Below are 27,791 nucleotides of genomic sequence, written 5' to 3' on the forward strand. Positions count from 1 at the left end.
GAAGCCTCACCCTCATTCACAGGAAGTGCCACTGAGCGGGGACACATCTGTGAGCTGACCAGGCTTCCACTGCAAGCCTCCGGGCCACCGACTGCCGCTCAGACCTCAGGGCTCAGCCTCTAAGCTAACGTCTTGAGAGGCGCCGGATACTCTCATTATTGCTTCCAATCGTTGGGGGACATTATCAGGGCAGGAAGAAATGTCTCCGATGAACTAATGCAGCTGGACGATGCTGCACTTAGCAGGGGTGGACTCGACCTATCTGCCTTCCACTCGGCCTGCTGGCACCGCCCAGGGCATGCTGGTCTCAGAGGGGCAGCAGGGGCTGTACTGAGGGCATCTCTAGTGTACATGGACGCATTTACATTTGGGATTCTTTTTTTTTAACCAAAAAATAACACGTCTGGTAAAGGAGCCTGCTTCACAATGCATACTATTCGCAAATAACACCCCTGTCCCCACTTCTGGCTCAGATTCGGAAAGGATACACAGCGATGTAAGGAGTGGCCTGCTTCACGTTCCCGTTAAAATGAAAGATACACAGCAGGAGGATGACATCTGAAACAGAGAGGCTCCGAGTGAGGGAGGAAGGGGAGACCCGCAGCAGCCCGCCGGACAGGGAAGGGGCTGTTACCTTGTGTGATGAGGATAGGGTACTCCAGGTAGGTCAGCGGCGGATACCCATAGTAACACTGGTACCGGAGAAACACCAGGAACCTGGAAAGCGGAGGGCACACGTCCACACGGCTGCCCAAAAACGCAGCTGTCGGGGCCCGGCAGGCACCCGGAACACAGGTCAGTGTTCCGAACCCTCGCAGTGGTGGTGTGGACACCCCAGTGTGAAAGAGCAAGGTTTAGAACAAAACAGATGGAATTCAGTTGAATCATCTGTACAATTTTTGGAGCATCCAGATCTTACTGGGCACCGGGCCATTGTGCAATACCCACGACCTCTATACAGTGCCTTGAGACAGAAGGCAAATCCCTGAGCAGGAGTATGAGACTGGGCCTTCTGGGCCCACGCTTGCTGGCCTGCCTGCCACATTGGGCTCTCACTGACCCCAGCAGCCGCCCCTCAGCTGCTGCACCCATCTGCCCTCCACTCTGAGAAGCCGCAGAGGAACAAGGATCCGAGGGGCCGCAGCCATCCTTGGGTGGGGGTCTGTAGCCATGTTTTAAGAGTTAGAACAGCACCTGGATGGTCCAGTTGCCTTCTAAAAGAGCTGCCTGGTTGAGAGGGCAGTGGGGGAAAAGCACAAAGAACCACCATCAATTTCACTAAGATTCCAGCTGTGAGGATGCTGCAAAGACCCCAGGGTCCCACCTTCTCAGAAGAAAAGGCAGAGCTTCCTGCCTCCCTCTCACACCCAGCTATCTCCTCCCTCAGGACTGGAATCCCCGTGGTCTCCTGGGGCTTTCTGTCCCGTCACCCAGCTTCGTGGCTCCCTCCCTCTCACCTGTGTGCTCAGACCACTCAGGTCAGGAAGAAAGGGGAGCAGGAACCACGGGACTTCAATGCACAGGAGGGATCCCCCAGGGTCTCCGATCGCCTAAGCTGGGAAGGAATCCTGGAAAAGCCCGATTCACAAACAGGCTGTGCCTCCCTAGCCTGTTTCTGATAGCGCACAACTTAGCTGGGGGCGGAGTCGGAGGAGGTCACAGGTCGCCCTGAGCACGAGGGCCTCCCGCAGGCCTGGTCCCCGAGTGGAGGCCCCCACCATGACCGGCAGGGTCCCCACCTCCAGCTGCCTGCAGACCCTCTGGGTGCTTGGCAGCTGGGCCACCTCCCAGCTTCAGGGATAAGCGGTGCCTCTGCCCAGCCCTGCCCTGCCGCAGGGACTCTCCTCCTGCCAGCCTCCTGAGCAGCCCTCTCTGTTCCCCTGTGAGATTGAGCCCAGAGGGGCTGGCAGAGCAGGAGGCTGCACCCCAGCCCCTCTGTGGGGCCACAGCCAGCCGCTGAGTGCTGAAGAACAAAAGCTATGGGGGTCTTCACCACTGAACTAACGGTGTGCTGGACCCTGGGATGCAGCCACAGTCCGCAGGCCAGGCCTGAGAACCTGGGGATGTCAGAGCCTGTTCTCACCTCCAGGGGTCATCCATGCTGGCCTCCACATCTCACAGACCACTTAGGGAAACGGAGGCCCAAAGACACCAAGAACATACCAGATGAAGAGCCTGGATTTCCCGAGGCTGATCTGGACGCAGCCGTTGCTGCCCCTGCAGGTTTTGTCATCTACTCCCTGCTTTCCCTGGGACTCAAACTCCCCCCGCCCCTGCAGCCTGGGGAGGTGGGGGCAGTGTCTTTCCTTTAGTTTCTAATGTTTCTTTTTTTTTTTTTTGAGATGGAGTCTTGCTCTGTCACCCAGGCTGGAATGCAGTGGCGCGATCTCAGTCACTGCAACCTCCACCTCCCGGGTTCAAGCGGTTCTCCTGCTCAGCCTCCCAAGTAGCTGATACTACAGGTGTGTGCCACTATGCCTCATTAATTTTTGTGTTTTTAGTAGAGACGGGGCTTCACCATGTCGGCAAGGCTGGTCTTGAACTCCTGACCTCAGGTGATCTGCCCATCTCGGCCTCCCAAAGTGCTGGGATTACAGGCGAGAGCCACCATGCCTGGCCCTTTAAAGTTTATTTTAATAAATAATCGCTACAATGCTCATCATCATCATAAACTCATGCTGGCCAGGCATCTGACACAGACCCATTTGTCTCCATTCCCATCTGCTCCATGCAACCGTTGGAGTTTTCTCCCTCGACACCTGCTAGAGGGTTAAACAAAACATATACCCCCACCCAGGCTGGGGGACAAGTGACCTGGAGCACTTGGTGGGCTCCAAAGGCATCCTACCCAGAGGCCAAGGCTCTACAGCCTAAGGGTCCACCGGGGGAGGGCCGCAGTCCATGGAAGGCTGCAGGCAGGGCAGGTCCTATGGATCCTGTGTTCCAGGAGGCTCCTGGCTGCAGAAAGCAGGGAGGCAGAGCCCTGCAGGCAGGGCAGGAGGCCGCCAGCAAGGCCGAGAAGCAGCAAGGTTGGGAACCAGGGAGGGGGAAGGCTCCAGCTACAAGGAATGCCCCTGGGCGGCAGAGGCAGGTCCCTGGACGGCAGAGGCAGGTCTCTGGATGGCAGAGGGAGATCCCTGGGCAGAGGCGCCTGCCCTTCACACCAAGCCACACTAGAAAGGCTTTTCTGGCGTCACTAAGACACACTTCATGCTCCAATTGACTCAATGCTCTCAAAACTGGGAAATGGAGACCCAAAGAGGGCCCATGCCGTCCAGACGGCTGACTGCGACAGCCCTGGAGTTCCTTCTGCTCTAACTCTGGCTGCTGCCGGATCTGGCCAGGGGCCCGGGGCCAAGCTGGCAAGCATGGCCAGCCCCAGGCGGGCCTCCCAGGCAAGGCTGGGAAGGGCATGAGGGAGGCAGGCAGGCAGATGGGAGGGCCAGGACCCTGCTGGGCTACCCAGCCCGCTGCTGCCCCGGGCTCCTTACCTCCCTAACTCAGGTTCTCATTGTCTGGGGGCAAAAACAACACCTACCTCCTAAGGCTGCTGTAAGGATTAAATGAGATTATAATTCATGATAATTTATACAATGCATAGAGTCAACACATGGAATGCTCAGGCAATGCCACATTATAATAAACAGCTGGCGGTATGGAGATCAAATCTATTGGAACTCAGCAAGGGTAGAGCCTTGATCCCTTCCAGCCTGCCTTCCAGGTGAGGCTGGCACTGCAGCTGGGCCCTGACACAGCCAAGCCCATGTACAGAAGTCTGTGTACCTGGCCCTGGCCCTGGCTTGGAGGCTGCAGAGCTGGTGCACCAGCCCTGACAGAGCCCCCTTTACCTGTAGTGATCAACAGCAAGCCCCTTAGACAGGCCAGCAGGGATGGCAGCAAGCCGCTGCCCCACCCAACCCTTGGGCTCCCATGCCCAGGAAGATCCTTCCACTGCCAGAGGTCTGGCTTTCACTAAGGTGAGCTGGGACTAAGGTAAGCTGGGAGAGGTGACAGCTGACAGATTTAATATGAGCCCTCACCTACATATCTCTGAGGGTTTGCGTTTTTCAAGCAATGGTGCAAAGGTGGTGGAAATGCAGGCCTAGGGGCGGGGGGCAGGAGGGAATCTATGAACTCTACAGACGGTCTGGCTTCTTTTCCGTCATGGGTCCAGCTTCAGCTTCCCCAGCTCGGGGACCTAGCAAGCGGCCAAGGCCAAATCCCGCTCTTGGCTTTCATGCCCTTGTCCCCTCTCCCACCTGAGCGGCCACTGCAGCCACTTCCAGCCTGTGTCCTCTGCCACAGCCTCATCGCTCCAGCCTCTCTGCTCCCAGCCTGGCGGCGGCACCAACCTGAAACACAGGCTGCCTGCCTCCCCTGATTGCCTCTCAACCCTGCCATCCAGCCTGGGACCCCCCTCCACACCCCACAGGGCAGAGTCACTCACAAGCCTGGAAGAGGTCACAGCCCCTCCCACTGCAAAGCTTTCCCAGACATTTCCCCTCAAAGTCCCGCATAGGATGACTGTGCCCAGGGCCGGGCTCCATAGGGCCGCCGCAGGGTCCACAGCCTGAGTGGGGTCCCTCACCCTCCCACACCTGAGGTCTCCTCTTTCTCCCCTGCACCCATTGGCTTCTTCCCATCCTGTATCCCGCACCCCCCACCCCGCCCACCTTGCGCTCCAGGATGGCTTATGTGGAGGACCAGCCTTCAGACCCCACTGGGTGATGGCAGGGAGCAAAGTGGAGGGCCTGGCCTGGCCAGGGGCAAGGGGCGAGATCATTAGGTTCAGGTATGTGTTTTCCTATTGTTGGGGCTCAAAAATAATACCTCAAAAGTTTGGTGCTCTGGCATGATGAATACTTTGAATAGGAAGGCCTTAAAAGCTGCCTCAGAATCAAGGACTTAATGACCTCTCCGTCACCCCTTCCCAACTGCAGAGACTCTCCAACGTCCTTACAGATGACTAAGGAGACTTCTTTCTATAAGAAATGCAATTGTCTTAAGGCCCTCTCCCAAGGAATCTCATTAAATAACCAGGAAAGGTTCCCCACCAACCACCGGGAGAAGAGAAGAGATTCAGCCATTCTTAGTTCAACCCCTTATTTCATAGGTGAGGAAACCGAGGCCCGAAAAAGAGGCCGAGGGTGCGTGGTGAGTTTAGGGACAAAGAATATGACAGCCTCGAGGTGCAAATGGCCTTGCTCAGGGCCAGCAGGTTTTGTCACTAGCGCACCGAGGGCTGCCTCTGCTTGGTCTGTTTCCTCATCTGTAAAATGGGCGTGCACAGGCAATTCGTGCCACGCGGGGCTTGGTGAGAAACAATGTAAGCGGGTGGCGGGTGGCCCTGGGAAGAGCACCCTGAGCCCCTAGGCTACCTACTTCACCCTCGGCCGCCCAGCAGCGACGCCGGCGTGCAAGGATCATCCCCGCCCTACTTCGAGCCGAGGCTCTCCCGGGCTCCCAGCGGGCAGCAGCTGCGAGGGGGAAGGAGGCAGCCCCGGTCCCCCAGGGCCTTACCCTGCCAGCTCCAGAAGTAAACTCGGAAGGCTGAGGCCCCGCGCGCTGCGCGCCGCTAGCACAGCGGAGATCTGCGGCAGCTTCAGCGCGGCGCACACGCCCAGGGTGCTCCAGTTGCACAGCCCCAGCAGCGCCGCCTCCATAGCGCCCTGGGTTTGGGCACCGGGGCGGCGGCAGCGGGAAAGTACCGCTCAGCCTCGGCGGCGCAGCTCTGCCAAAGCCTTCCGCCTTCCCGGGATCCGCCCGGAACCGCCCAGCCAGGGCCCGCCCCTACGCCCTCCGCCTTGCTCCGGGTCCTCCTCGCTCCGGGTCCTCCTCGCTCCGCCCCTCCCCCGGACGCACCCCGCCCCCTGGCCCGCCTCGCCTAATCCGCCCGGACTCGCCCCGCCCACGGGCCCGCCTCCCACCCGCCCGGGATCGCTCAGTTCTCGGACCCGCCTCACCTCGCCCCGCCCCCAGATTCGCCCCTCCCGGTCGGCCTCACCTAGCCCAATCCCCTGGCCAACCTCGCTCCGCCCCGTCCCTCCTCGCTCCGCCTCCTGGCCAACCTCGCCTCGCCCCGCCCCTCCTAGCCCCGCCCCCGGGCCACTGTCCCACCCTGGCCTGCTGGCTCCGCCGGCAGCTGCTTCGTTTTTCCGCGTTCTTGCGACCCGATGGTTTAGCAGCCGCCGGGAGCCGCCCCGGAGGTCCGGCTTTTCACAGATTGGGTGGACCGGGAGGCAAACGGGCACCCCCTAGGGGGATGGGCCATTCTGCGAGATTTTTCCCTCCCTACAAGTGTTTTAGTTTCTCTCACTAAGCATTTCAGTAGTTAAAGCCTCCTGCTTAAGGGCTTAAGGGCTGGGTGCACCCTCCCGATTTTACAGGTGGGGAACCGGGCTGGAGAGGCTCTCCGGGACCAGAGCCCCGGGGCCACCTCATTCGTGCCCTTTCAGAGCACGCGGCCTGTCCCCAGTCTGGGACGGAAGGCTTCCCGGCTTCCCGCCTAGCGGCGTGGGCCCTGACCTGAGAGGCTACCGGAAGCCTTGAACTTGAGCACTTCACAGTGAAACTGTTTCTTAAGGATTTCTCCTGATAGAGTAACTTGGACGTGGCCGTCTAAGCCACAAACGGAGGGAAAGGGAAGGACGCATTTTCCAACCTCTGAAAATCGCCTGTGTATTAGGGCCAGGTTATGAAGCAGGAAAAAAAGCACCAAAATGCAACGCCAGAATCTACGATCGCTGGTTTTGTGCCATAAACCTCAGCCGGGAAGGGTGAGGAACCGGAGCTGGGTCAGCTTCGGAGTTCGGAGTTCTGGCCGAGGCTCTTTCTCTCGAGCCTTACCAGCGCATCACTTCCGCCTATGGAGAGAAAACAAACAAACAAACAAATAAACAAAAAACAGCTGCTGAGTCCTGTCTCCCAAGTCTAAATGAGAACAGGACGTTCAGAAGGGAACCCTTAAAGGAAATTGGCCTTGGGCCTGCCCTGGCTAGGTTGATACTGATCATTATTGCCCCTGAAGCAGGAAGACTGCTTGAGGCCAGGAGTTCAAGACCAGCCTGAGCAACATAGGGAAACCCTGCCTCTACTAAAAATGCAAGAATTAGCCGAGCGTGGTGGTGCATGCCTGTGGTCCCAGCTACTCGGGAGGCTGAGGCAGGAGGATGGCTTGAACCCAGGAGGCGGAGGTTGCAGTGAGTCGAGATCGCGCCACTTCACCCCAGCCTGGGAGACAGAGCCAGACCCTATCTCAAAACAAATAAATTATATATATAATATAATTATATATATATAAATTTTTTGAAGAAGAAAATAGAGAAGAGCTTATTTTTTTTTTCTTTGAGATGGAGTTTCACTCTTGTCGCCCAGGCTAGAGTGCAGTGGCACGATCTCTGCTCACTGCAACCTCCACTTCCTGGGTTCAAGTGATTCTCCTGCTTCAGCCTCCGAAGTAGCTGGAATTACAGGCATGTGCTACCACGCCCAGCTAATTTTTGTATTTTTAGTAGAGACGAGGTTTTACCGTGTTCGTCAGGCTGGTCTTGAACTCCTAACCTCAAGTGATCCACCCGCCTCGGCCTCCCAAAGTGCTGGGATTACAGGCATGAGCCACCGCACCTGGCGTAAAGAGCGTTTAACAACATCAGCAGCAATGACTATAGAAACATCTAGGACCTGTTGAGTGCCTCCTGCGTGCCAGGTGTTTTACTTTCATCATGACATGTGGCACGTCCCTTGAAGCAAGGAGGTGGTCCTGGTTGGAAGTGTTCTGCCCCAGCCTTGGACTCTGTTTATTCCAGGGGGTGGCCAGAATCTGGGCCCCCAGGACTAGCCTTAGGAGGGAGCTGCTCCCACCTAGGGCCCAGCCTGTGCTAACATTTGGGGATGCAGGCAGCATGAGGGGCTTTTGAGAGGTATGGGTGCTCCCAGGACCATGCAGGGAATGGCCTCCTCTATTGTGGAACAAATGCTGCTCCTGGTCCGGGACGCTGCTCTGGGGGTCAGCTGGGTGAGGCAGGGCTGTGGAAGAGGTTTCTTCCTGGCTCCTAGAGCCCTCCCTGGCTACTTTGTGTGAAGACCGGGATGGGGTGATGTGAGTGTGTGGCCCTTGGGGGTTAGGCAGACCTCAGCTATCCTCCTAGCATTGGCCCCTACAGACTGCATGATCTTGAACAGACCTTAACTTCCCTGTTCCTCGGTGTCATTTTTAAAAGGGGAGAACCATCAGCCTCAGAAGGTTACTGAGAGGTACAGAATAGGTGCTCAACGGAGATGGTCATTCCCCAGCAGGTGCAAACTAGCAAAACCTTTTGGGGATTTGTGGGCACTGGCTTTGTTCCTGAAGCTGTGTGGGGATGGGGCGGTCGTAGGGGGAGCCAGGTTTGGGCCATGCAGGCAGGTCTTTGGGTCTCAGCCCCTATGCCCAGTGATACATCTCAAGAGCATGCGAGCTCTTCTGCTCAGAGGATGACCTCAAAACAGCTGATCTGCGAGGCTCCTCTGTCGCTTCAGGAGGTTGGGGAGTGTCTGGACAGGGGTCTTTACAGTGCACACTCACTGGGATATCTCTCCAGGACAAGATAGTGCCCCCATGTTAGAGACTTCTGCCTCCTCCCCAGCTACATGGCAGCCCTGGTCACAGTCTGTTACAGGACCTGACCCCACTCCTGGGCCACAGATGCACAGAGTGAATCAGCTCCCTGAATGAAGCTGGCCACGGAGTCTCACTGAAACCGCCTTTGCAAAAATTATAACAGGAAATTATGACAGTGAAAGAGATCAGACCTAACTGACTCCATCTTGCTTCTAACATTTAAGCTGTCCTGGTTCCTTCCTGGGCATAGGCTGAACCAACCTTGCAAAGGAATTTAGTTTATGGTTTGACTCTGAAACAAAATTAACAATAGCCCTTTCCTGAAAAGACCATCTTTGTGCCTTGGGACCAGTCTGCCTTTGTAGGACTAACCAATGAGCTACAAGATTAGAAATTACAGTTCAGGGTCATGCAGGCTCTGGCTGCAAGAGTCTGAACCTTCCCAAATTGCTCCTGGGGATCACATCACTATTGTAAAACTTAAGATCAGTGCTTGACATATTTTGCAGACCCTGCACTGGATGGATCAGTTGACACCACCCAGACCAATTATTTGGCTCAACCAGTTCTGCAGCCCCCGCTCAGGAACAGAAGACAGCAAGAAAACTTTACTTCGACCCCGCCTCCCCCCACCATGGTTCCATCTCCATCCTGACCAATCAGCACATTCCACTTCCCAAGCCCCTACCGGCCAAATTATCTTTAAAAACTTCCATCCCCAGTCTGAACGCGGTCGTTCACGCCTGTAATCCCAGCACTTTGGGAGACCGAGGTGTGCGGATCACCTGAGGTCAGGAGTAAGAGACCAGCCTGGCCAACATGGCAAAACCCCGTCTCTACTAAAAACACAAAAATTAGCCAGGCGTGGTGGCGGGCGCCTGTAATCCCAGCTAGTCTGGTGGCTGAGGCAGGAGAATCGCTTGAATCCAGGAGGCACAGGTTGCATTGGGCCGAGATCATGCCACTGCACTCCAGCTTGGGTGACAGAGCAAGACTTTGTTTGTTCCACCTCAAACAAAACAAAACAAAACAAAAAATCAAAAACAAAAACACGAAACTTCCATCCCCAAATGCTCTGCTCAGGGAGACTGATTTGAGTAATAATTAAACTCTGGTCTCCCGCACAGCTGGCTCTGTGTGACTTATTCTTTCTCCATTGCAATTCCCGTCTTGATAAATCGGCTCTGTCTAGGCAGCGGGCAGGGTGAGCTCTTTAGGTGGTTACATCTTCATGTGGGAACATGGAATTGAGCAGAAACTGATTCCAAACCTTCCCCAACCTTACTTCCCCACTCTCTTCAACAGAGGAGATGTGAACTCAAGAGCCATTGGTGGTGGCAGTAAACCCAAAATATCTGAGACAAGTCTCAACCAATTTAAAAGTTTATTTTGCCAAGGAGGTCCCGATGACAGGTGCCCAAGGTGGTTGGGGTACAGCTTGCTTTTGTCCATTTTAGGGAGACACGAGACATGGATTAATAGATGTAAGATATACTTTGGTTCCGTCCACTAAGGCAGGACAGCTCGAAGAGGGGGGCTTCCAGGTCATAGGTAGATAAGAGACAAAAGCTTGCATTCTTTTGAGTCCTTCATCAGCCTTTCAGCGAATACACAATCTAGTCTGGCTCAGTGACTCTTCATTTTTACATAAACAGTAGGTCTGAGGAAGCAATCAGATAAGCATTTCTCTCGGGTGAGCAGCGGAATGATTTTTCTGTCCTGCACCTGTTAAGATCAGCTATCAGTTTACATTGCCAGGGTGAAATGCAACAGAACTGTTTCACTGTAAATATATATATATATTTAATTCTTGGCATGATCCTGAATAGGGTAAAGATCTTGAGGCCCGCAAGGAATTCCCTTGTGGGCAAATTGTGAGGGAGGCATGTAGCTCTTTTATCTTTATAGCCACCTTATTCAGGAATTAAAATGGGAGGCAGGTTCCCAGCTTGACTTTTCCCTTAGCTTAGTGATTTTGGAGTTGAGATTTTTCTTTCTTTCACAGTGGCCATTCCCCCACCTTCATTTTAAAAGAAATTCCTAAACCGCCAGGCACGGTGGCTCACACTGTGTAATCCCAGCACTTTGAGAGGCTGAGGCCGGCAGATCACGTGAGGTCAAGAGTTCAAGACCAGCCTGGCCAACATGGTGAAACCCCATCTCTACAAAAATTAGCCAGGCATGGTGATGGGTGACTGTAATCCCAGCTACACGGGAGGCCGAGGCAGGAGAATTGCTTGAACCTGGGAGGCGGAGGTTGCAGTGAGCCAAGATGGCACCACTGCACTACAGCCTGGGCGACAGAGCGAGTCTGCATCTCAAAAGAAAAAAAATCCGGCTGGGCATGGTGGCTCACGCCTGTACTCCCAGCACTTTGGGAGGCCGAGGCAGGTGGATCACGACAACAGGAGATTGAGACCATCCTGGCTAACATAGTGAAACCCCGTCTCTAGTAAATAAAAAAATAAAAAAAAATTAGCGGGGCATGGTGTGGGCACCTGTAGTCCCAGCTACTCAAGAGGCTGAGGCAGGAGAATGGCATGAACCCGAGAGACGGAGCTTGCAGTGAGCCGAAATCGTACCACTGCACTCTAGCGTGGGCAACAGAGCGAGACTCCATCTCCAAAAAAAAAATTTCTAAACACGAATTTTTCGTTAAGCCACTTGGAAGTTTCTTATATATATCATGGCACTTTTCGGCAAACACCTAAGAACAAGGGCTTTCGGCTGGGCACAGTGGCTCATGCCTGTAATCCCAGCACTTTGGAAGATTGAGGTGGGTGGATCACGAGGTCAAGGGTTTGAGACTAGCCAAGCCAACATGGTGAAACCCCATCTCTACTAAAGATACAAAAAATTAGCTGGGCATGGTGGCACGTGCCTGTAATCCCAGCTTCTCGGGAAGCTGAGGCAGGAGAATCGCTTGAACCCAGGAGGTGGAGGTTGCAGTGAGCCAAGATTGTGCCGTTGTGCTCCAGCCTAGGCAATGGTGTGAGACTCTGTCTTAAAACACACACACACACACACAGGCTTTCTTCTGCAGTCTCAATGGAATCACCACACTCTGCACTTTCTTGCCCATACAATAGTGTTAGCTAACATTTCGTCTGCAAAGTGTCCTTTAGAGCTGCTTTTCCTGACCCAGGATCCAGTCAAGGATCACGGACTGAATCACTTCAGCCTTCCTTTAGACTTTTCTGACATTGACGTGTATTTATTTTTTTGACACAAGGTCTCATTCTGTCGCCCAGGCTGGAGGGTACTGGTGAGATCACAGCTCACTGCAGCCTTAACTTCCCGGGCTCAGGTGATTCTCCCATCTCAGCCTCCCAGATAGCTAGGACTACAGGCATGAATCACCACACCCGGCTAATTTTTTGTATTTTGTTAGTAGAGATGCTATGTCCAGAATTGGTGGGTTCTTGGTCTCACTGACTTCAAGAATGAAGCCACGGACCCTCACAGTGAGTGTTACAGTCCTTAAAGATGGTGTGTCTGGAGTCTATCCCTTCAGACATTCAGACGTGTCCGGAGCTTCCTCCTTCTGCTGGGTTTGTGGTCTCATTGACAGAAAAAAAGCTACAGACCTTCCCAATTGTTACAGCTCTTAAAGGCAGCCTGGACCCAAAGAGCAAAACAACAAACCTTCCACAGTGTGTGAAGGAAACTCCAGCAGATTGCCACCGTCGGCTGGGGCAGCCTGCTTTTATTCCCCTATATGACCCCACCCACATCCTGTTGATTGGTCTATTTTACAGAGAGCTGATTGGTCCATTTTGACAGAGTGCTGATTGGTGCATTTACAATCCTTTAGCTAGATGCAGAATACTAGACAGAAAAGTTCTCCAAGTCCCCACTAGGTTAGCTAGATACAGACTACTGATTGGTGTATTTACAAACCTTGAGCTAGACACAGGGGGCTGATTGGTGCATTTACAAACCCAGAGCTAGACACAGAGTGCTGACAGAGAAGTTCAGCGTCCAACATCCTTTAGCTAGACACAGAGTGCTAGACAGAGAAGTTCTCCAAGTCCCCACTAGGTTGGCTAGATACAGAGTACTGATTGGTGTTTTACAAACCTTGAGCTAGACACAGAGTGCTGATTGGTGTGTTTACAATCCCTTAGCTGTGTACAATCCCTTAGCTAGACATAAAGGTTCTCCAAGTCCCCACTAGACTCAGGAGCTCAGCAGGCTTCACCCAGTGTATCCCGCACCAGGGCTGTAGGCCAAACTGCCTGCAAGTCCCGCACCGTGCGCCCACACTTCTCAGCCCTTGGGGGGTTGATGGGACCGGGCCGCAGAGCAGGGGGTGGCGGCCGCGCAGGAGCCCACCGCAGAGGTGGGGGCTCAGACATGGCAGGCTGCAGGTCCCAAGCCCTGTCCCGTGGGGAAGCGGCTGAGGCCCGGCAAATTCGAGAGCAGTACATGCGGGCAGTGCATGCGGGATGGCAGTGCTGGGGGACCAGGTGCAACCACCGCAGCTGCCAGCCCGGTTGCTAAGCCCCTCACTGCCCTGGGCCGGCGGTGCTGGCTGGTGGGCCAGTCACTCCGAGTGTGGGGCCCGTGCCTGCGCCTGCGCCCTCAGGAACTCATGCTGGCCCATGAGCGCCCTGCGCAGCTTCGGTTCCCGCCCACACCTCTCCCTCCACACCTCCCCAGCAAGCAGACGGAGCTGGCTCCGGCCTCAGCTAGCCCAGAGAGGGGCTCCCACAGTGCATTGGTGGGCTGAAAGGCTCCTCAAGTGCCGCCAGAGTGGATGCCCAGGCCCAGGAGGCGCCGAGAGTGAGGGCTGCTAGCCCATTGTCACCTCGCAATGTAGTTTCAGCATGTTGTACAGGCTGGTCTCAAATTCCTGAGCTCAAGCGATATGCCTACCTCAGCCTCCCAAAGTGCTGGCATTATGGGTGTGACTCACAGCGCCTGGGCAGACACTGACACTTTTGAAGAATTGAGGCCAACTCTTTGGCAGAATGTTTCTCAATTTGGGTTTGCTGGGAATTTCTTCTTGATTACACACTAGTTACTTTTTTTTTTGGCAGGAGTGCTTCCTAAGTGAAGTAGGTAGCGTTGTCTTCAGTGAACCACACCAGCGGAGCACAGTGTCAGCTGTCCTGTTATTGGTGAGGTTTGGCTTAATAGTTTGGTTAAGGCAGTATCTTCTAGATTTCAGCATTTACCGTTGCCTAATAATCTTTCAGTCATTTTAGTGTCTTTTATTGACTCTTGCCTAGATCAGTTATTGCTGTGAGTCATTAAATGGTGATTTTTCTATTATCGTTTATTCTGCATTCTTCAACAGAAAATAGTTTTTATGGCCTGGTGCAGTAGCTCATGCCTGTAATTGCAGGACTTTGGGAGGCCGAGGCAGGTGGATCACCTGAGGTCAGGAGTTCGAGAACAGCCTGACCAACATGGAGAAACCCTGTCTCTACTAAAAATACAAAAATTAGCTGGGTGTGGTGGTACATGCTTGTAATCCCAGCTACTCAGGAGGCTGAGGCGGGAGAATTGCTTGAACCTGGGAGGCGGAGGGTGCAGTGAGCCGAGATGGCACCATTGCCCTCCAGCTTGGGCAACAAGAGTGAAACTCCATCTCAAAAGAGAAAAAAAAAAAAAGTGAAGCAAGTGTCCCTCCAGGCTCGTTATGGCTCTTAGCTCTTGATTCCAGTCCTTTTCCTGAAGGCCAGCTGTCTTCTGGTCCTTGGTCTCCAAGTGCCCATCTCTTTATTGGTAATGCCCCCTTTTCCTTTTGCTGGCACTGACACTGCAGGCTTGGTGCCCACTTCTTCTTGACCTCCTAGCCCATCTACCCTCCCTTGTTCTGGCCCAAATGAGCTGAAAGGCTGGCATTGGGATTTCACTGCAGATGCCCCTCTGTCCTCGTTTGCTGGGCTCCCAGTGGGTGAAACAGGGAAGGTTAGAAGCAGGCATCTTCTTGAAAAGAAGGCAGATGTGGCAAGGAGCAGAGGGTGGGTGGGCCTGGTTGTGACGAGGGTTTTGGCGTGATGACAGGTCATTGCAGAGTACAGAAAGCATTTCTGCATGCAGAAGCCTTCGGTGTGCCTGCACGGTTCTGTTGAGCCCTTGAGCCCTGGTGATGTGCCATGAGAAAAACATGCCCCAGGAGGCTTTCAGTCCAAGAGAATGAGAGACATGCACACAATACTTGAACCTAACCTGAAGTGTGGAGGAAAGTCTAGCCAAGTCCAACCAAAATCACCCGAGCCCCAGCTACACGCAGACCTATGAGCAACAAAGGGGATGTTTTGTTATACAGCATTATCATAGCTGACTAATGCACTCTGTGAAAGAACTCAAACTCCTTTTTTCTTCAGTACTCCCTGAATGCTCAAAGAAGAGAATCCTGGAGCTGAAGATGCCTTTAAATGTGTCTTCTTCCCTCCTCCCCTCATTTTATAACTGTGGAGACTGAGGCCTGGAGTGGGGAAGGCAGCGTGGAGAAGTCACACAAGAGATGGATCCTGGCCCTTCACTAGTTGTGAGACCCTGACCAGATTGAATAAAGTCTTTGGCTTAGTTTCCAAACCTCTCAAATGGTGACAATTATAATACATGCAAAAGACACAATGTTGGTAATGTGCCAAACCCAGAGTCTGTGCTTACAGGTTACATTGTCTGTAAGTGGCTGTGCTTCCAGGAGTGGCAGAACCGGCGCAGGTCCGTGGCCCTCCTCACTGCCCTCCTGGGCACTCAACGATTCCCTCCCCTCTGCACAGGCCTGACCACCTGCAGCCATCCTTAACCTTGACTTTTCTAGTGCCTCTCTCTCCCTCAAATGGAAATCTTGATTTCGAGTGTGAGAATAATATAAGGCAGACTCAGGGCAAAAACATAGATTGGGTCTTTAAGGAGCCTCCAGCATCTTTGTACCCGCCCAGTCCGAGGGCAAGCACTTGACCTTCATGGGATGCTGCCAGGATGTGACCAGGACCCCTGGCTGTCCTGGCCACTGACCTTTGCCCAGCTGATGATCTCAGAGTGGAAAGGGAGGCCAGCTTTCATGTCAGACACTGAGAAAGAAGGTGGTGGCCTCCAGATCCAAGTAGGAAGGGTCGGGCCTCTTCCTGGCCAAGTCACATTGGGCCTGGTCTGCTCCATCACACAGTCGCACAGGGCCAGGGTGTGGCATGAGGCGTAGGGGCTGTTGCATGGAAATAACGTGTCCTGTCCTGTGTAACTCCTGGAAACACCAATGATCTATTCTTGGTGGTAGTAGGGATCCCAGAGATTGGAAAAAATCAGTTTTCCCTTTCTTAAGGATCAAGCGACTTTCTTTAAGCAGAAAAATCCTGTAATTTGCTAAATTTTGGGGAATCAATTTATTGAGGATTAAAGGGGACCCATATAGCATAGTGCTTAAGTATACAGTCCTTGGAGCCAGACTCAACTGCCAAATCTGAACTCCAGCTTCACCGCTTGCCAGCTGTGTAACCTTGGGCAAATGACTTAGCCTCTATGTGCTTTAGTTGCCTCATTTATAGGAGTATCTATCTCGTAGGGTTGCTGAGAGGATTAAATGAGTTAATACATGCAAGTAACAGTGACATTTAGCTACTGCCAAATAAGACCCAAGCAAGCATCAAAGACAGAGCAGTCATTTCGGCCCCTGCCCCATTTTTCTCTCTTTTCTGGAGGCCATGGCTGGGGTCCTGCAGAGGACACTGGGCTTCAAGCTTGAGGCCTGGCATTAATGTATGTTTGGGATTTTATTTCACCTCTCTTAATCTCAGGTTTTGCCTGTATTAAATGAATATGAAATCCCTGCCTGTTGATTCCCTTAGGTTGCTGAGAAAATACATTTAAAATGCTTTACCCTAGAAGTGTGGGCTATTGTTTTTGTTTTGATCAGTTTTTGTTTATTTCGTTTGTGTGTCAGTGTAGGTGTAGGGAGATTCTGCTCCACCAGCTCACTCAGGGCTCCAGGCTTGGGCCTGACATGCTCCCTCCATCTTGTGCCCATCTCTTCCCTGCATCCTTCAAGTCCTCTCCCTTCTTCAGTTGATGGGGAAAGGAGAACAAGCCAATACCTGGAGTGTCTCATGGACCAGACCTGGAAGGGAGACCTAGGGTTTTTGCTGCCATTCCACTGGCCATGGCTCTGTCACATGCTCCACCCAAACCAAGGGAAAACACAGCCTAGCCGAGCGCCCAGGAAGAAGAGGAGAATGCGGATGCTTGAAAGAATGAATCCATTTGTGTTTTAACCAACAAAGAGGGACTAAGCCTTTTCTGCATTTTTTACTTAAATATGAAGGTTGTGATATAATCACAAGGGTCCTTAAAAGATGGAGGAGTGAAGCCAGATGCCTGTAATCCCAGTGCTTTGGAAGGCCAAGGTGGGAGGATCATTTGAGCCCAAAAGTTCAAGACCAGCCTGGGCAACCTAGTGAGACCCTATCTCTACATAAAATTTCAAAAATTAGCCAGGTATGGCTAGGCGCGGTGGCTCACACCTGTAATCCCAGCACTTTGGGAGGCCGAGGCAGGAGGATCACCTGAGGTTGGGAGTTCAAGACCAGCCTGACCAACATGGAGAAACCCTGTCTCTACTAAAAATACAAAAAATTAGCCGGGCATGGTGGCACATGCCTGTAATCCCAGCTACTCAGGAGGCAGAGGCAAGAGAATTGCTTGGACCTAGGAGGCGGAGGTTGCAGTGAGCCAAGATCACGCCATTGCACTCCAGCCCAGGTGATAATGGGAGGCTCCGTATGGAAAAAAAAAAAAGAGAGAGAGAGAGAGAGAAAAGATGAAGGAGTGAGGCAGGAGAGAGCGAGCGATAGAGATTGATTTGAAGATGCTAGGATGCTGGCTTTAAAGATGGAGTAAGGAGCTGCAAGCTAAGGAATGCAGGCTGCCTTGAGAAACTGGAAAAAATGTGGAAATAGATTCTTCCCCAGATCCTCCTAAAAGAGCACAGCTCTGCAACATGTCGATTTTGGCCCAATGACACCCATGTCAGGGTTGTGATCTTCAGAGCTGTAAGATGATACATTTGTGTTGTTTTAAGCTATGCAGTTTGTGGTCACTTGTCACAGTAGCTGCAAGCAGAGAACACACGGAATCGCAGGAGGGGAGACGGAGGTACAGAGTGTTGCAGCAGCCAGCTCAAGGTCCCACAGCTCATCAGAGCCAGGAGCTGGATTTGAACCCAGGCATTCAGTGCTCCTCACCACAATGCAGGGTCCCTTTCATGGGGCACCCATGGGTTCTCAAGATGGAAAGGCTGGGGGTTGTATGGCTGGGGGCCAGTTACTGAGTCCTCTGAATCTCACGTGTAAAAAGTATGTAAGAGTGACTTCATGGAGCCCACCGGAAGAGCGTTCTGCAGCTTAGAGACAGTGCAGACCCAAGCTGCCTTGTGTGGGTTGCTGACTGGTGCTGTCATGGGCCGGATCTCTTGTCCCCACCCACACCCACCTGGGGAAGGCCAGCCCAGCCCTCCTTGCTCCTAGATGGGCTGCATCTCATCCTCCAGCTTCTTCTTCCGGGCCCCTTCTGTGAAGAAGAAGTCCATGCGGATGAGAGTCTGTCCCAGGGGCGTGTCCAGCCTGCTACCCACAACCTGGTTCGTGGAACTGGGAACTGTGTCCGAAAAGAGAGGCACATGGTCTGGCAACTTCTCAGGCTCCTTCTTGTTGCCCTGAGGAGAGGGGACAGCTCGGGTTACACAGAGCGTGGAAAAAGGAGGACCTTAGGATGGGAGAAAACAGAGCAGAGAGCAGGTGCCTCTCTGTGTGAAGCGTCTCCAGGTGATTCAATCCTGGTTTGGACTTGGGATCCCCCAAGAGTGACCCGATGCCACAGCCTCCACCAAGCTTGTCCCTCCTCTTCCTCCACTTCTGCTTCCCCAGGTGCCTCCCAGATCCCTTAACTTTTATGCTGCGACCCGCAGAGATCAAGGGAAGGATCAGGTCTTATTCCCCTTTCTACCCCAGGACTAAGATGCCGTTTTACATCTGGTGGGAGGTTTTGATTTTTGTTTTTGTGTTTTGGTAAATTTGTACTTAGAGTATAACATTCACACAGAAAAGTGCACAAGCCATCACTGTCCAGCTTGACAAATGTTCACAAAATGAAGATGCCCATGTACCCAATCAGATCAAGGGGTATGGTCCCCTCCCCTGCCTCCTTTCAGCCCCTCAACCCCTGTCTCTGCTCCCAAGGCAACCTGACCTTGACCTCTAATGCCACACATTAGCTTTGCTTGGTTTTGAACTTTACATTAGTGAAATCATGGCTTTTCTGTCTGGCTTCTTTCTTTCAAAATACAAAAATTAGTTGGGTGTGGTGGCGCATGCACGTAGCCAAGCTACTCAGGAGGCTGAGGTGGGAGGATCACTTGAGCCTAGGAGGTTGAGGCTGCAGTGAGCCATGATCATGCTACTATAGTCCAGCCTGGGAGACAGTGAGACCACGTCTCGAAAAAAAAAAAAAAAAATCTGACAAGTGGGAAAACATCCTCAGCTCTTCCTGCCCCTGTTTAGGGTTACCTTTCTGCTACCCTGTGTCTAATAGAAGTGACATGACCTGTCAAGTAAGGAGATCCTGGCTTTCACCTGGCAGAGTCCATGCTGAGGTGGCTCCCCCCTTTGGTCACGATGCAGATTTCAGTAGTCAGGTTGCTATCACATAGCCCTTAGGAGGGAGAGACTCTTATAGGCTGGAAGCCCAGACCAGATGCACAGGGCGGGATATCAGGTCCCATGAGCTGAATTTTCCCTCCAGAATAGACAGCAACAAGCCCAGCAGGTCCACAATGCAGGCATTAAACCTTTCCTCAACCTGGCAGGGTCCAGGTAAGCATTGGCCACCCCCCTCGAGTGACTGTCCACATTGCTTATCTTCCAGGTTGGTCCTTTGACCATCTTTTTTTTTTTTTTTTTTTTTTTTTGAGATGGAGTTTTGCTCTTGTTGCCCAGGCTGGAGGGCAATGGCGCCATCTCGGCTCACTGCAACCTCTGCCTCCCAGGTTCAAGCGATTCTGTTTCCTCAGCCTCCCAAGTAGCTGGAATGACAGGCATGCACCACCACACCTGGCTAATTTTTGTATTTTTAGTAGAGATGGGGTTTCTCCATGTTGGTCAGGCTGGTCTTGAACTCCCAACCTCAGGTGATCCACCTGCCTTGGCCTCTCAAAGTATTGAGATTACAGGCGTGAGCCACCGCGCCCGGCTGACCATCCTTTTAATAGTGAGATCCATCTTTTCATTCACTCATTCATCCAGCATGAACTGAATGTTCACTTTTTTATGGTCTCTGGGGAATGGGGCAAATGCTAGGGTTGTGATAGGGTGCAGTGATGAATTCATATTCATCTTTTCTCTTTTTACAAAATAATGTTATTTTTTGTAGTGACAGGGTCTCCCTATGTTGCCCAGGCTGGTCTTGAACTCATGGGTCCAGGTGATCCTCCCACCTCAGCCTCCCCAAGTGCTGGGATTACAGTTATGGGCTACCATTCCTGGCCTCATCCTTTCTCTTAAGGAGTTCACAGCTGGTGAAATTGGGCATTGCAGTATTATGTTACATAGAATACCAAAATAACGGGTGAGATATGCTGGTGAATCAAAGGAAGGAGTGACCTGGTCAAGCCTACCCAGGGAGGGGAGATTCTCCAGAATAGGAGGCACTAGAGCAGGGTCTTGAAGAGTGAATAGGAGTCCATCAGGCTGACCAGGTGGGAAGGACATTCCAGCAGGGGACCAGCAGGCCCAAAGGCATGGATAAAGAGTGTTGTGGGGGCTGAGTGTGGTGGCTCATGCCTGTAATCCCAGCACTTTGGGAGGCCAAGGCAGTTGGATAATTGAGGTCAGGAGTTCGAGACCAGCCTGGCTAGCATAGTGAAACCCCCTCTCTACTAAAAACACAAATATTAGCCAGGCATGGTGGTGTACACCTATAATCTCAGCTACTCAGGAGGCTGAGGCAGGAGAATCGCTAGAATCCAGGAGGTGCAGGGAGCTGACATTGCACCACTGCACTCCAGCCTGGGCAGCAGAGTGAGACTCCATCTTAAAGAAAAAAAAAAAAGAGTGTGTTGTGAGGTCTGCGTGGGGTGGGTAATGAGGCTGGGGAGATAGATAGTTTAGATCACAGGAGGCTTTGTAAGCTACCTGAAAACTTCAGACTTACCGAATCATTTTAATCAGGGGAGCTGCACGGCCAGTTCTGCCATTTAGGGAAATCAGTCTGGTGGCGAAGTGGAGGATAGATTGCAGGTGGTGATACCAGAGTCAGGGAATTTGTTTACAAAGTATTTTTACCCAATCTCATTGCCCTTCTTGGGCACGCCACACAGATATGACTACACATTGCTGACATTCTCAGTCAGGGGAGACACTTCAGCAACAGATGCCTGTCATTTCTAATTGGTTCATCTTAATAAAACTAAGAAACACTGAAGGAAACAAATTTCTAAATGCTTCATATAACCGTTTTCTTTCCAATGGACCCAAGGAATGCAATTCCTTGAAACAAGAGTGTATTTTACTCATCTCTGCACATCCAGCATCTAGTCCATAGTAGATCTTCAATAAGTGTCAGATGAATGATGGAAAGAATGAATAACATTCATTCGCAAATATGTTTGGCAGGAACATATTTTTCCTTACCATTGGGTCATAGTCTTTCAGGAAACTCCAGTTCTGAACCCTGGAAAGGAAAAGCATGTTGGCTGTGTGAGTTCCTTCCAGGACATTTTTACCAATGACTTTCATTGTGTCAAGTCAATGCAACAATGTATCACATGGAAGAACTAAAGAATTTTTTTTTTTTTGAGAGGGAGTCTCGCTCTGTTACCTAGGCTGAAATGCAGTGGCGCAACCTCAGCTCACTGCAACCTCTGCCTCCCGGGTTCAAGCAATTCTCCCGTCTCAGCCTCCCAAGTAGCTGGGACTACAGATGCGTGCCACCACACCCGGCTAATTTTTGTATTGTTAGCGGAGATGGGGTTTCACCATATTTGTAGGCTGGTCTTGAATTCCTGACTTCAGGTGGTTCACCCACTTCGGCTTCCCAAAGTGCTGGGATTACAGGCATGAGCCACCATGCCCAGCCAGAACAAAATAATTTTTAAGTGAAACAAATGCCAAGTGCCAAGCAGGTATTGATGGTGTATCCCACCAAAAGAACAAACATTTCAATTTCCAGTGACTTTTCCTAGAATGACAACTATGACGTTGCTATGGTAGGACTGCCTAAGCAAGCAAAGGCTACAATCTCACCCTGCCTCTGTGCATTTTCAGAAGGCTACAGTAGGCAAGCATTCTGTGAAGAAAAAACAGTTTTCACATCCCCAAACCTTTGTAACCTTCCAATGTGAGTGACAGAGGAAGGCTAGGGAGGGGTAGGAAAAGGGAGGGACCGTAAGGATAGTATTACCTTGCACTAGTCATTTAGTTTTATTTGAATCTAATTTTAAAAAGTCACACAATTCTACAAAACATAATAAAAACAGCTTTCTCTGTCCCCCTCCTCACAGCCCCTGAGCCTCACATCTTAGAGTCAAACCTTTGCCAGCCTTTTAGCTGTTTCTTCAGGACTTTGCGTCCGTATTTTGAAATAATAGGATTCTACTGCTGTATTACGCCATTCTTGCCTTGCTATAAAGAATACCTGAGACTGGGTAATTTATAAAGAAGGTGTAGGCTAGGAGCGGTGGCTCACTCCTGTAATCCCAGCACTTTGGGAGCCCGAGGTGGGTGGATCACCTGGGGTCAGGAGTTCAAGACCAGCCTGGCCAACATGGTGAAACCCTGTCTCTACCAAGAGTACAAAAACTAGCCAGGCATGGTGGCAGGCTCCTGTAATCCCAGCTACTAGGGAGGCTGAGGCAAGAGAATTGCTTGGGCCTGAGAGGTGGAGGTTGCAGTAAGCAGAGATCGAGCCACTGCACTCCAACCTGGGCGACAGAGACTCCATCTGAAAAAAATAAATAAATAAAAATAAAAAAGGTGTAATTGGCTCACAGTTCCACAGGCTGTACAGGAAGCAGGATGCTGGCATCTGCTTAGCTTCTGGGTCGGTCTCAGGAAACTTACAATCATGGTGGAAGGCAAAGTGGCAGCAGGCAGGTCACATGGCCAGAGCAGGAGCAAGAGAGAGAGAAGGGAAGTGCCACACACTTTAAAAGAACCAAATCTGGTGAGAACTCCCTACTGTGAGGACAGTGCCATGGGGATGGTATAAACCATTTATGAGAAACCGACCCCATGATCCAGTCGCCTTCCACCGGGCCCCACCTCCAACACTGGGGATTACAATTCAACATGTGATTTGGGGGGGACACAGATCCAAACCATATCCACTGCTGTTCCTTAATATATTTTAACATTTAAACTTATCTATCGACTTTCTATTATAGGAGATGAAGAGTTAGCATTCTTACTCCTGCCCTTCCCCTTGTTCTTTCAAAATCATTACAGATCTTGGTTAAATTGATATGTATCATTTTGATTCTTATGATTATGTAAATGTTATTCCCTGATGAACTAAGGAGTGCAATATGCCCCAATTCTGTTCTTGTACAACCTTGTATTCTTTCTAGAGCTAACAGAGAAATTACATTTCCTCCCAATTTTTTTTTAGGCTTCTATGTACTGATCATTGATTCCAGATGTTCCAACAAAACTGAAAAGTCCCTCTCAATATTATTTTCTACACTGTCATGTGCATCAGATAATAAACATTCCTTTAAAACCTTTCTTAGACACCTCCTCGGAAGCCCCGTGTCCTCCTGCTCCCACTGGCCTGGCCGTGCCTCAAGATCACAGGCTGGTCCCTTTCTTCACCAACACGCTGGCATCCCCCTCTTGGGGAATTCCATGTCTTACTTTCTTGTTAATGCGCCTGTTTCTGTGGAGCACCTACTCTAGTATCTGTGGACTCCTGCATTTCTTTGGTTCTGGAAAATTCTCACTTACTTTCTCTTTAGACATTTTCTCTCTCCCATTCTCTCCTTTGGGAGTTTTGATTAAGGATAGGTTGGAGCTTCTTGTTCAGTTTCTCTATGTTTTTAATCCATCATTTGTGTTTTCTGTCTTGATTTTCTGAATAATTTCTCCTGTCTTGAGTTTATGAAGTCTCACTTCAGTTGTGTCTTATATTTCAACTTTATATATTTTTATTGCTACAAGTTCTTTTTGTTTTTTTGTTTTTTTTGAGATGCAGTCTCACTCTGTCGCCCAGGCTGGAGTGCAGTGGCACAATCTTAACTGACTGCAGCCTCCGCCTCCCAGGTTCAAGCAACTCTGCCTGCCTCAGCCTCCTGAGTAGCTGGAATTACAAGTGCATGTCATCGTGCCTGGCTAGTTTTTGTATTTGTAGTAGAGATGGAGTTTCACCATATTGGCGAGGCTGGTCTCGAACTCCTGATTTCAGGTGATCTGCCTGCCTCAGCTTCCCAAAGTGCTGGGATTACAGGTGTGAGCCATTGTTCCCGACCTCTTGTTTCATTTTTGAAAGCAGCACTAGAACATTTAAGCTATGTGTCTGGCTCACATTGTTTTCTGTGAGGCAGCACCGCCTTACACATTCCTCTTTGGGCTTTCCAGACCTTGCAAAACTCTTTCCCCTTGGTCTTTACACCTCCTTATGCCCCTGGCTTTCTTCTCTGGTGTTTCCTGGCAGCGTCTCTGCCTTTCTAGTAAATGTTGCAAGTTCTGTCCTGCATCCTCACCTCTTCTGATCCATTGTACTCTTCTGGGGAGAGCTTATTCACATCGCTGGGGCCAATGCCCACCCGTTTCCTGCTAAAACTGAGATAGAATTCGCATTCCATAAGATTCACTTTTTAAAGCACACAATTCAATGACCTTAATATATTCACGGAGTTGGGCAACCATCACCACTTTCTGATTCCAGAACATTTCATCACCCACAAAACACCTTGTGTCCATTCGCAGTCAGTCCTCATTCTCCCCTTCTGGATGGGTTTTTAATGCGCAACTCCTGACTCTCACGCTCAACTACCTCCTGGGCAGCTCCATCTAGACGTGGTTCGGGCATTTAAAACTCACCAGAACTCAGCATCTTCATCATTTATCTTCTCCTCCCTATTAATTATTCAAGCTGAGACCTGTCATCCTTTATTCCTTCCTTACCTTTCCTCCCACATTTACTCAGTTTGTAAATATTTTCTGTCATTCTGTAGGTTGCCTTTTCACTCTGTTAATTGTTGCCTTTTCACTCTGTTAATTGTTGCCTTTGCTGTGCAGAAGTTTTTCACATGCAAAAGAATGAAATTGGATCCTTTCTAACATGATACATACCAATCCACTCAAAAACATAGGAGGAAGCTTCATGACATTGGGCTTGGCAATTATTCCATGGATATGCCACACAAAGGACAGGCAACAAAAGCAGATAGACAGATGGGATTACATCAAACTCAAAAACTTCTGAAGAGCAAAGGAAACAAGCAACAAAGTGAAAAGGCAACACACAGAATGGGAGACAACATTTACAGATCATATTTCTGATAAGGAGTTAATTTCCAAAATGTATAAGGAACTTCTACAACTTAGTAGCACAAAACCAAATAACCCAATCGAAAAAATGGGTTAAAGACTTGAATAGACATTTCTCCAAAGAAGATAAATAAATGGCCAATAAATATATGAAAAGATTATCAATGTCACTCATCATCAGAGAAATGCAAATCAAAATCACAATGAGGTCAAACACGGTGGCTCATACCTGTAGTCCCAACACTTTGGGAGGCTGAGGCGTGTGGATCATCTGCTGTCAGGAGTTCAAGACCAGCCTGGCCGGAGCTTGCAGTGAGCTGAGATCGCACCACTACACTCCAGCCTGGGTGACAGAGCAAGACTCTGTCTCAAAAAAAAAAAAAAAAAAAAAAAAAGACCAGCCTGGCCAACATGGTAAAAACCTGTCTCTAATAAAAATATAAAAATTAGCCAGGAGTGGTGGAGGGCATCTGTAATCCCAGCTACTTGGGAGGCTGAGGCAGGAGAATTGCTTGAACCTGAGAGGCAGAGGTTGGAGTGAGCTGAGATCACACCACTGTACTCCAGCCTGGGTGACAGAGTGAGACTCCATTTCAAAACAAAACAAAACAAAACAAAAAATCAAAATGAGATACCACCTCACACCTATTACGATGGTTGTTATCAAAAACCAAAAGACAATCAACGAGTGTTGGCCATTGTGTGGAGAAACTGGAATGCTGAGATACTGCTGATGGGAATGCAAAATGGTGCCACTGCTATGGAAAAGACAATGGAGGTTCCTCCAAAAATTAAAAATAGAGGTAGCATATAATCCTGCAATCTCTCCGATATGGTTTGAGTGTTTGTTTTCTCCAAATCTCATATTGAAATGTGATCCCGAGTGTTGAAGGTAGGGCCCAGTGGGAGGTGTCTGGGTCATGACTGGCTTGGTGCCTTCCTTGCGGTAATGAATGAGCTCTTGCTTTATTAGTTCACAGGAGAGAGCTGGTTGTTAAAAAGAGCCTGACTCCTCCCTCTCTCTCTGGGTCCCTCTCTTACCATGCGACACGCCTGCTCCTCCTTCACCTTCTGCCATTATTGTAAGCTTCCTGAGACCCTCGCCAGAAGCCAAGTGGATTCCAAGACTATGCTTGTACAGCCTGCAGAACAGTGAGCCAAATAAACTTATTTATAAATTACCCAGCCTCAGGTGTTCCTTGACAGCAATGCAAAATGGACTAAGACATCCATTTTTGAGAATTCATCCAAAAGAATCAAAACCACTCCCATGTCCATTGTAGCAATACATATAACAGCCAAATGTGGAAGCAACCTAAAGTCCATTGACAAATGAATAAAGAAACTGCACATATATACATTCAGCCTTAGAATGGGAGGAAATTCTGTAATATGTGACAAGATGGATGAACCCGGAGGACAGGATGCTAAGCTAACAAGACAGACATGGAAAATCAAATATTGCACAATTCCACTTCTATGAGGCACTGAAAATAGACTCCTGGGAGTAAAGACTAGAATGGTGGGTGCCAGAGGCTGGGAGGAGGGGGAATGGGGCGTTGCTAATCCACGGGTATGAAGTTTCAGCGGTACAAGATGAGTGCTTCCTAGAATCTATCAGGCTGCTCATTTAAAAATGTAGTCGAGATCATGCCATGTTCTTGCTTAAAATCCTGGATGGTGTCTCCTTTGGAAAAAACGCATCCAGACTTTTACCAGGGCTGGGGTGGCCCCTGGCTGCTCCCCCTTATCCTGTGGCCTTCCTCACTCCCTGTGCCTCAGCTACACGAATTCTTTGTTTTTTAGATACGTCAAACTCTTGACTCCTTCTCCTGTTTCATGTCTCAGCTTAAATGTCTCCTCCTCAGAGAGGCCTTCAGCCGGCTCTCCCCCTAACCCTGAACTGTTTCCTTCTTACCGCTGGTCATACTTCATACAGATTTGTACTTGTTTGCTTTTCTGCTTGCTTTTTGGCTGCCCTGTCCTGAGTATGAAGGCTCCGTGGAGCCATGGCCAGGTCTGTCCAGTCCCTTGTTGCATCTGGTCTCGTTTCAGAGCGGCTCATGGGGATTTCTGGTTGAATGCGTGAAGGAGCATCTTTCCCAGAGTCAGGTCAGACAGCCAGCGCCTCTCACCCAGACTAGGCCAGCAGGCTCCTGCTCCAGGGAGGTGGGGCTGCTCGGACCCAGCGGCATCTGATCCTGGCCTCCATCTTCCTGGCTTCCTAGGCTCAGGCTCGGGTCTGGCTCTGGGCCGGGCTGGTGACCCACCTCCCCCCGGGCATGCCATGCTCTCTGTCCCTCAGCCCGGATCAGCTGCCCACCCATCTCCCTTTCTCCAAGTTTCCCCAACTTGTAGTCAGGCTGCGGGGGTCAGGGTGGAGAAAGGAGGGCAGGGACTCACCAGCGCCGCTGGCCCCGACGCTCGGTCTCCAGGAGCTCCCGCCACAGCTGGTCCTGCTGCACGCCACTGCAGGCAGCTCCCTGGGCCACCCGCTGCGCCTTCGGAGCCTGGGGGGCCTGACAGCCACCAGCCAGACCTCTGCTGACCATAGGGCCAATCCGGGCAGCTGAGGAGACACAGGTTGGCGGCCTGGTGGGGGACAATCGGTACTCAGGTGATGTGGTTCTCTGGAGCCCAGGGCTGGGGTGGCTCCCCATGGGCGCAAGTGTGTGTCTGTGTGTGTGTGTCTGTGTGTG

At 51.0% G+C, this 27,791-nt stretch overlaps 2 protein-coding genes across 9 annotated transcripts in view; both read right to left on the bottom strand.

The window, feature by feature from the left end:
- PQLC3 (PQ loop repeat containing 3) overlaps window positions 1-5,853 on the bottom strand; it is a 27,999-nt gene extending 22,146 nt beyond the window's left edge. For 6 of the 8 annotated variants that reach the window (XR_001003894.1, XM_011960899.1, XM_011960896.1 and 3 more), the window contains exons 1-3: window positions 5,521-5,853; window positions 635-717; window positions 489-558 (exon numbers count right to left, since the gene is read on the bottom strand). Coding sequence is in view for 7 of the 8 variants with exons in the window: in XM_011960899.1 (XP_011816289.1) it covers window positions 489-558; window positions 635-717; window positions 5,521-5,663 (296 nt within the window). In the remaining variant the exon portion in view is untranslated. Of the gene's footprint in view, window positions 1-434; window positions 559-634; window positions 718-5,520 lie in introns of all 8 variants that reach the window. The other 2 variants (XM_011960901.1, XM_011960902.1) reach the window with 1 other exon arrangement.
- A 12,221-nt stretch (window positions 5,854-18,074) lies between these two features.
- LOC105525320 (chromosome unknown open reading frame, human C2orf50) lies at window positions 18,075-27,752 on the bottom strand. The gene is made up of 3 exons (XM_011960903.1): window positions 27,496-27,752; window positions 21,238-21,277; window positions 18,075-18,266 (listed from the first exon to the last, which is right to left on the bottom strand). Exons 1-3 carry the CDS (start codon window positions 27,750-27,752, stop codon window positions 18,075-18,077), a joined length of 489 nt encoding a protein of 162 aa, XP_011816293.1.
- Between the last annotated feature and the right edge of the window lie 39 nt (window positions 27,753-27,791).

This window comes from Colobus angolensis, unplaced genomic scaffold, assembly GCF_000951035.1.
Source record: "Colobus angolensis palliatus isolate OR3802 unplaced genomic scaffold, Cang.pa_1.0 Scaffold53, whole genome shotgun sequence".
Classification (NCBI taxonomy): Eukaryota; Metazoa; Chordata; class Mammalia; order Primates; family Cercopithecidae; genus Colobus; species Colobus angolensis.